A 10000-nucleotide genomic window follows, 5' to 3' on the forward strand; every position below is an offset into this window, starting at 1 on the left:
TTTTCCCAACGGGTATTTGAAGCGAGTGTTGGGGATTCTACAAGCATAACCTCTCCTCCTTATCAACAACGCACCTTCCAAAACTAAAGAGGGTATTTCGGGTGAAGGGTGACTTCAAGAGCATCATTAAATATTTTGAATGGAATCGGTAAAATGCGTGAAATGCAAAACATATTAAGTAAGAAGTTAAAATACAACTCTTTGAACTTATCCTTAGTCAAAAGGTGAAGAGGCAGCATAAAAGTACAAAGAAAGTAGAATGAAGATGGATTCAACCTATATGTGACTGTCTACCATAAACAATAATATTATATAAAAAGAATATAATAGTCATAATAACAATAAAAATAATAACATAAACAACATATATGAAGACCCTAGTTTAGGTAAGTATTACATGGTGACCCTATTTTAGATAATTATAATACTGTAGACCAATATTTCTACACATGAATGCAACTTAAAAAGGTCTAATAGAGCTATCTGTATCACATCTACACTGGCATTCAGTGAACAAAAATATCTATAAAAATTAACTAGCACTAAATACATGAATCAGTGACAAAACAGTGGAACAATGTTCATTTTCAAAGCCTTGTGTATAGATAGAATGGGAATGAAAGGGCACAGAATAAATAATTTCTTCCTTTTTTCTCCATGTAAACCCAAGGCTAATAAGCAAGATGCAGGTAGATCCTATCAGTACTATGCTATTCCTGGAGTGCATTCGAAATCATTCATGGCAGACTGCTTTGGTGAAATAACTCCTCGTAACATATGAGTACCTTCAAATTGTTTTACGTAATCTAAAGACTCCTTCACAGAGTCAAAATAAAGTACTACATCAACCAACAATTAATATCACATACTAAATCATACAGCTACAGTATCATACATCTTTATAAATCAATGATTATTTTAACTCAAAAAAAGAAGAAAAAAAAAAAATTAAGTTGAAGACAAAATTTATAGATGTGTATCAATAGTAGTTTGTCTGTAAACAAGAAACAAGTACATGAACAACATAAGATCAATACATACCTCAATTAAGAACCAAAGGCAAATTACACTACACACCATGCATACTTTCTCCCTCGGGAATCTCTTTTTTTTTTCATTTCCTTAAGTGTTCACAGATACACTTTACAAGTCTCTGTGATATTGTACATGTCATATTGACCAGTTTTCATTGGAAAATAGACAATATTAGACTTGAGCACAAATTATCACTCAATAATATATATCTTAAAAACACCTAAAAACATGAGAAATCAATGTTACTTGATAATCTTCATACATAGCTAAAAACATTTATGTATAGTGCCTGGCGGAACAGCTTCCTATTACACAGCTAGTGGATAGGTAACGTCATACATCCATTCTGTTAGCATACTCAAGAGAGGTTCTAACAACCTACAGTGTACAGATCTAACAATGGTTCTTTGGACTGCGTTGTTAAGTTACTCTAAATATATATCTCTTCCGTCTCCTTGCATAACATACATGTATCTCCATGATGTCAAGTTAAAAGTCGTATTCAGATTTATTTCAGGATTTTTCCTTATTTTCTTTATATTCATGGGGAGAGGGGAGGGGAGTATTTACGTACATTTTATGTTTTGGGTAACTGAAATACTTCAATTTATACATCATCAAATTAGTTCCTCCTATAAAATAATTATAACAATAATGATAATGATAATGATGATGATGATAATAATAATAAGAAGAATAACAACAATGATAATAATAATAATAATAATAATAATAATAATAATAACAATAATAATAATAATAACACTAAATTAATAATATTGATAATACATCAATAAGAACAATTAAATAATAATTAAAACATTACCTAATTGCAATAATAGTAAAAACAAAAAATTCAATTCACAATGGAATGACCAGCAGAAATACAACCCAATGTATAATCCTACAGTGATTTCTTCTTCTCCTTCTGTTCCTTTCAAACAGAACTCTTATTTCACAATATCTACAATCAGAGATATTCCACCTGAAGTTTCAATAATTTCCTAAGTCAAATGCCGCTCCCAGCTACCTACGTCCACTGCTGCTCTTCCTGGATTCGTTGGAAGCATTCATCCATGAAGTGATACTGTATAAAAAGAATTGGAAAAAAAAGAAAATACATTATTCAAGAGGTCAGGATTTTCTCTACTGTCACATTCAAATATAAATCAGCTCTTAAATCTCAAAGCGCATGTGGACAGGACGAAAAGATTGGAACATACAGACAGTCAGACTTATGAATAAATCCACAGACAGCACACACTAACACAAACACCCACACACACACACACACACACATAAGAATACAAATGATTTATTCACAACTTACATAAGGAGTGAAAATTTTCACCCATCTGATAAGGTCCTCTGTTTGTCGATAGAGGAAACAGAATGCCATGCCTTCATCATCAATTTCAAACTTCTCAATCGTTGACCAGGCGAAGTCAATTACCTGCGTCTGCAAGATATAAGGGTTACAAATGAGTGACACACAACCCAGTCTCATTCTCACGCCTTGTTCTCAAATATATTACAATCAATTTAGTTTTGCTCTGCATGGGTGAACCGTAATGTAAGACACAATAAGGGGACCGTCCCTAAAGGTGGTGGGGGTATGGTAAAAATGGGAGGATAAAGTAGGGTAAATTGTTAAAATACTTATAAAAATAAACCATTTTATTAATTTTCTTAAAATTTTGATTTTTTTTTTTAACTTTAGCATTCCACATGTTTTGGTACTAAATTTGTGGAAATTCCACAAATTCACACAATTTTTTTTTTTTTTTTCTCTCTCTCATATGTCTTTTGTGTACCACCACTGGCTCACACTGTTGCATACTTTGGAGAGAGAAAAAAAAAAAAAAAAAAAAAAAAAAAAAAAAAATAAATAAATAAAATAAAAAATAAATAAATAAATAAATAAATAAATAAATAAAAATAAAATAAAATCCAGAGACTGACGCAAGCTTTTTGCAAAATCTGCCTTAATATCCTAAAAAAATAAATAAATAAATAAATAAATAAAATGTATGATTTTTTTTTTCTTTTTCAAAAATTCACCAAAAAATTTCAGGACAGAAATTCAAAAAATGCACACGTCAATCTCTGTGCATTTTGATACCAACAAAGTTTAAATCGAATAAGAACCGTTCGTTCATAGCGGTACGGGAGACCAGATTTTTTTTTTAAACAAAATAGAAAAGATTTGAGATATTTCAGTTCATTTTCTTTTCTTTTCCTTCAATCAGTTTTTATCACTTAATTACCAGAGAAACTGCATTCATTTCTCTTTCAAATAATGCTTGTTGCATGATGATATGGAGATTGGTTCCCAAGTTCTAACAAATTTTAAAAAGTGACCCCTCTAAAAAGTAAAAAAGTAGGAAAATTCTATTTTTTGGAACATGACCCAATCCAGAGTATCATTTCATTTATATTAATGTTTTCATACATGTACACGTGTTAATAAGTTTGCACATGTCTGTATGGAAATATATATCCACATGTGTACATGTCTACACATTAACACAAACATGCTCACATGTGAACATGCATGTACACACATGTGTACTTATTTGAGTAAATGTGTAAATGTGTGTAAATGTGTGTGTAAATAAGTATCTACGTGTTAACCTTTCCCGACGGGTAGTATTCATAATGGCCCGGGAGCTTAAATCGTCGCCCTAGCATGCGCGACCACTCATGCCCAATACCAGCATCCCTTGCCTTTTCTTCGTAATACTAAGAGCCTATATTGTATTTTCAATATTATTATTTTCTAAGGTCTACATTTTCTCTATTTCATGATAAATCAAGACTAGGATATTTTTGTTGATTATTATTCGCTCTAGTCTGAATAAAATAAGCAGTGGGTGGCATCATGGAGTTGAAACCATAGGTTTTGTTGTTGTTGTTTTTTTTTGCATTTTTTTTTTGTTGTTGTTGTTATTTTATAAGATAACTTTAGTTTCAACATTTTTATATTATCACTTCCATATAGATATATTTTTATGTTCAGTGTTTTTATAAATATGTGATTTTTTTTTTAATACATATCGGTATTTTCACATGGTTTTACATCATCACTTTGTGAATACTATATAATATCTCTGGCCAATGTAGTCGACTACCAACATAATTTTTTTTACGCTAACCTCGGAAGCCCGAGAAGCCTTTATGAAATGCATAGTATAAGAAAAAATGAGAAAAAGTGTTAAAAACTACTTAATCTCATTTTCAATGGCGAAAAAAATATTATTTTGCCGTAATTGTAAAAAAATAAAATAAAAAAAAAGTAATAATAATAATAAAAAAATAAAAAAAAATAAAAAAATAAAATAAAAAAATAAAAAAATAAAAAATCATGGCATGGCCATACATACGCCATGGCATGTACGTACATGCCCCCGGCAGATAGTCCAGACATGCCATGGCATGTACGTATATGCCACCTGTCGGGAAAGGGTTGACATCAGTACATGTGTACAGTAAGTTTCTGTACGAAGGGAAGCCATGTATAACGGATACAAAAATAAAAAATTCCACGAGGTCAATTTCTGTGCTTTTCCATTAGCTTTCCAATGTTATGAACAAATCTTACATTGAATGTAAACTGTTTGAGAATAGCGGTACAAAAGCCAAAAAAATTCCATTTAAAGAAAAGAAAGATGAAAATTGTGAATATTTCTTTCCATTTTCTGAATCTTTCCTTACATGAAAATGTATTATCTAATTAACTATAAAACTACACACATTTCTCTTTCAAATGCCATTTGTTACATGAAGAAGTCTTGACTGGTTCCAGAAATCCAGTATAAAGTGAAAGGTACCTCTGTCTATGCTATCCTCAGCAGCATGATGCATGCATGAACGCAGTTATTGCTTGACTCAGTCTTGTATTCGTGTTTCCTAGCATCTACATGTGCTTACATAAGCATACATGTGTATGTGGGTGTACATGTACAATTGTATACATATGTGTACACATATGTGCACAGGCATATAAAAGCATGTGCTTATAATACTTCTGTACTGATAATACTTCTGTACGTATATGTGTGTACATGTGTATGTAAATATATATACATGTCTGTAAATGTGTGTACATGCGTGAACAAGTGTACAAAAGTGCAGAGATAACCAGACACGGTTAGAGTAACAAGTAGCTCGTTGTTACAAAGTGACCTTGAATTGTTACCGTTTAGAAAGCGTTCACATTTTGAAATATAAACTCACCACTGTTTGTTTCCCATGGACACTTCTCACCTTGATGTAATAACATAAACTGATTATTTATAGGCCTATATCAAATGAGTTTATAGAGGTACTTTACATTTTATGTAAGATTTTTAGTCTTTATATTCTTCAGTTATTCATATTTATTTAAATGTAACTACATTATTACTATAATGAGTTTTCTCAAGTGTAAAATGTAAAAACATAAAATCTTTCCTGTACACAGTCTTACTGGATAGCGTAAATTCTCAGGAAGCCCCCATGCAGCCACAGGGGCCATGTGGTCAACCTATCCATTAGAACAAACGTAAAAAATGCTGATGCCACACGAGACTGCCTTGGATTCACTAACCCCCATCACTGCCGAGCTTTTCTTCTTAGAGATCTATATCTACGTGGGTAATTCTACATTCTTATACAAGTGCAAAATTGGGTATAACTCATTTTTGACAAACCCAACTACCCCCCCCAATTGAGGGACGGTCCACTTAACTCTCAAAAGTATATTTATTATAGGATACTCATCAGTTTTGTTTTCGGTAATGTTTGAAGGAGTTAACTGATATCCATCAATTGCTACATATGACCATGAACCACTGACATTTGATAGATTCCATAATTTGTGAATTTCACAAAAACTTATTAAGTTTCTTACATTAAATAAAAATAACACGAGATGATCTTATTAAAATGAAATGAGAAATATCACATAATCTTACTTTGTTGTAAGAGAAAAGGAGGGTTTCAGTATTGCTGCAAAACACAAGATTAAACTCCTTTTCAATGTACATAATAGCTCTCATTATCAGTTTCCTTCATTCCCTATCATCAATTATGCCCAAGATGCTACTAACCTGTAATGTACCATCCTCCTTACAAGCTTGTAACCTAAATGACTTGTAACCCACATAGGCAACAACATGTCCCTTCTTCCTGGAGTCACATGGGCAATGAGGGAACACTATATCACCATAGCCTTCACATCCACGGACAACCTGAAAAAGAAGGTTTTATCTCAATCTACGTTTTTTAAATGACAGAAAAAAAAAATTGTTATTCACTGATATGACTATTACATCCTAGAGCTGTTGGATCCAGGTAATATGGGTGTCATTAAATGTGTTATGGAAAAATTTGGTTGAGGGCTGGGGAGATAGGAATATTTGTCATGAGTTATTGTTGTTGGGGATGTCTGGCTCTTGGTGGGAGATTAGACTCAGTGGGCCTTGAGGAAGGGGCTTTTGCATTATTTCCACCAATAAGCAAAGGAGGAATATACTACCTGGAAGCCATGCCTGGAAAAGCCCTGGCTCAAGTGATGACACAATTTTTATGCAGAGTAACCTATTCCTGCCTGACTGGCTCTGCAGGGCTTTGCAGAAAATTGAATATTATGAAAATATAAAAAATAGCAAAAGTTGTAGACTACCTAGAGAGATAATATGGAGTCTGCTTAATGAAAACAGTATTTTATCATCTTGATTTAGCATGGATGATGGAAAATGACAAAACAGCTTATACAGAATAATGGTTAATAGCATAACAAAGAGGAGGGAAGGAGTCTTGATACTATGCATCAGTGTTCATGTGGGCCAGACTCAACAGACACACCTGCAGGAAAGTTGCCACCCAAGTAAAACTACAGCCCAGATTTTGGTCCACTTAGGAGCTGTGAGGCACCCAGATCCAATGGTTTAATGGATACTGATAAACTGTTTTATCATTGACAGCACAACTGTTTTCGAGCATTACCAGTTCACAAGAGACAATGCGTCATGTCATGTGAAAAATCTTAGATGCCTTATGACATCACAAGTTTTTGCTCTGACTACTGGGCAGAACAGCAGCATATTTGGATATGTTGTGATTCAGGAAATTAATTTTTCAAGTATGAGTACAGGTATGAGTGTTTGGCTGGGTTAAGGTAGGTTACACCTGGAAACATAAGATTAAGCAGCATATTGACTTAGAAATAGTAGCTCATAATGTTCTAACCAGTTCCGAGTTCCTGTATTTTTCCACAAACAAGGTGTGATCTGATTGGTCAAAAGGGTGTATAGAACTTGGAATCATGCGAGGGATTCTTGCTTGATTATGCCTATGCTATTCCTGGTTCTTGCAGCAGCCCTTATAGCTAATTCACACAAACAACGGGAAAAAAAACTGCAAGATATCAAGCTGCTACAGTAGGCCAGAAAATTCATGTTGCTAGGAAGCTGCACTCAAGGCCTAACCTCTCCAACATGATAGAACTAGGCAAATTTCTGCTCCATCAAGAATGGGCCAAAAGTAATATCATAACTATATTGTGAAAAACCCAAGTTGCAAATAACTTTATAATACAGTGAAGAGTATAGTGTGTGTGTTAATGGCATACAGCACTCAGCTATGTACTGCACATCTCTTTAGTGTTGAATTGCATATTTTCATTTAATATTCTTAATAAAATATTAGTTTAGTACAAAATGGCTCCCAAATGCAGCAAAACTAATGCAGTTTAACCAAGAAATGTATATAGCTATACAATATGGTGTCCACTATCACACATTATAAGGGACATTAACTCAATAATCAAGAATAGCATCTATTCTTGCTATGAAGAACCAGGTCCAAATACCAGGCCTGTGTTGTGTGCATTAAATATTTGTTTGCCTTTGACTGTAGTTACTGAGACGCAGCCCCTCAACAGTAGGCCAAAAATTTCTTTTTAGGTACATTTCCTAAATATATCATAGATACTGCTGGCCAAAAGAGTGATGTAAATGTATGTTTTCAGCACTTCTAGTCTTTCACTAAGTGGCTGACTAAAGGAGGAGTCTAGTAAAACTTATTCTTTAGTTAAGCAGCATATGTCTGTATATACATGTTTTGTAATTAATCACATTTGATGTCTTTCGTGTGAAACCAATTATCATAAACCCAGATCATGCTAACAATCTCACAATCAAACAGGTCTATAAGTCAAACAAAAAAGCAGAATAACTAACCTCTGAAGCAAACAATGGTAAACATGAGATTAATCATCATTATTTTCTGGTTTTGCAGCTAATAATATAGCTCTAGAAAAAAAAAAAAAAATCCTGTCTACAAAAGCATATCTAATGTACCTATTTCTTTACTAATTAAAATACTGACCTGGAGGTACTGCTCCTTTCGAGCAACATCTTGCAATGCCTTTAACTGATACAATTGATCTGTGGGTTTGATATGGCCTCGATTCACATCTTCCACAGCCGTCCAAAACAGCCATGTGTGAGCAGTGTCGTCAGTTGCACAAAGGCGTATCTGAAAGTAATATAATATGCATCCTCAGTAATTTCAACAATGAAAATACAGCTCTAAGCAAATATCTGTAACTTTGCAAAATCAGTAGAGGTACAGCAATTGAACACTTAATTAACATAATGCAAATCCTAATATTCATGTAAACTGTTTTTGGATAACATAAAATTGACAAAACCTTTGAATATAATTCACAATAAATGAAAAGGAATCTAACTTTGATTTCAAATTACCAAAACAAATGGCAAATTTAAAAAATTAAGAAAATTAAAAACACTAAAAAGAAACTTTACTTTCATTCTAAAAAGGCATAATTATCTTAAATATAATCCAATACTGTCAACATAGAAATGTAATGTTAGGTGCTTTCATAACATGAGTGAAATACAACATAATCCTGGATAATTCTATATCAGTTTTTTTTTTTTATTGTTTTCAGATAACTACTGGCCGACCTCTACTCTAACTCTAGTGCATCTTTAACCCAATCACTACGGATCTATGTACTGCCCCCTGTAGTTTTTTGTGAATTTTGTGACATACAGATGGCCCCACATGTGCCAGCCAGACACTGTTGTTACTCTTACTGATATTATAATTATCAAATTGTTATTGAAGTCTTGGTAAATTAAAGACAATGAAATGATACATAAGAAACATCCCAAAAATCAAGGAAAAGGGTAAACAGGGTGAGATAGGTAGGACTAATAACCAACTCCTTGGTGAGTAAGTACTGGTAGAGCCATCTATGTGTGAATACAATAAACTTATATTACAGTGGGCATGGCATGTAATCTTGACAGCCGTAGCAATTGGGTTAATATTTATAGATCAATTTTTCATAATATACATTATTAAACCTCCATATGATTATGAATATCTATTTTTTTCCCCCCATGAAAACTATTCATGTCAATTTACTGCAATAAAGCTGATTTCAGCCAAATTCAAATTACTGATCGTTTCTTGTATTAAATGTAAGAAACTTGCCAAATGTTAGTTACCTAATCTACTCTACTGTATCTGTAACATCCATCTTTCTCAAATATTTTTCAATAAGTGTAAACAGCTGACAGTTTTGGAGATAAACAACAGTTATTCATGTGGTGTCAATATGTGCTTGTATTTCCACAATCTTGGAATCTTTACAATTACTGCTAAAGACGTGGCAATAACCTCACAACTGAATTTTGCATTGTGGGTTTATTTAAAGACAAAACCTATTACCTCCATTTGACGTCACTATCCAAGTAGTCGAGTCCTTTCCAAGCAGTAGTCGAGCCCTGGTAAAACTACTAATAACCAGACCAGACACTTTCCAATCTATCCGAAGATAAACTGTGGTGGAAAATAGTTATTCACGATAACTTCTACCGGCACTAATATGGTAGGACTTGTGCAATGCCTCACCTCTCTCTGTGGGTTGAAGATCCAGCGGTGCAGACAG

At 33.2% G+C, this 10000-nt stretch overlaps 1 protein-coding gene across 4 annotated transcripts in view; it reads right to left on the bottom strand.

Annotated features, from left to right (window-relative positions):
- LOC119580315 (sorting nexin-27-like) overlaps positions 1-10000 on the bottom strand; it is a 24303-nt gene that overhangs the window by 1525 nt on the left and 12778 nt on the right. For all 4 annotated transcript variants that reach the window (XM_037928420.1, XM_037928403.1, XM_037928412.1 and 1 more), the window contains exons 6-10: positions 9964-10000; positions 8407-8556; positions 6126-6266; positions 2366-2494; positions 1-2122 (exon numbers count right to left, since the gene is read on the bottom strand). The exon at positions 1-2122 is cut by the window's left edge and continues 1525 nt beyond it; the exon at positions 9964-10000 is cut by the window's right edge and continues 76 nt beyond it. In XM_037928420.1, the coding sequence (XP_037784348.1) occupies positions 2066-2122; positions 2366-2494; positions 6126-6266; positions 8407-8556; positions 9964-10000 (514 nt within the window). In that variant the 3' untranslated portion in view covers positions 1-2065. The remainder of the gene's footprint in view (positions 2123-2365; positions 2495-6125; positions 6267-8406; positions 8557-9963) is intronic.

Source organism: Penaeus monodon, chromosome 2, assembly GCF_015228065.2.
Source record: "Penaeus monodon isolate SGIC_2016 chromosome 2, NSTDA_Pmon_1, whole genome shotgun sequence".
NCBI lineage: Eukaryota > Metazoa > Arthropoda > Malacostraca > Decapoda > Penaeidae > Penaeus > Penaeus monodon.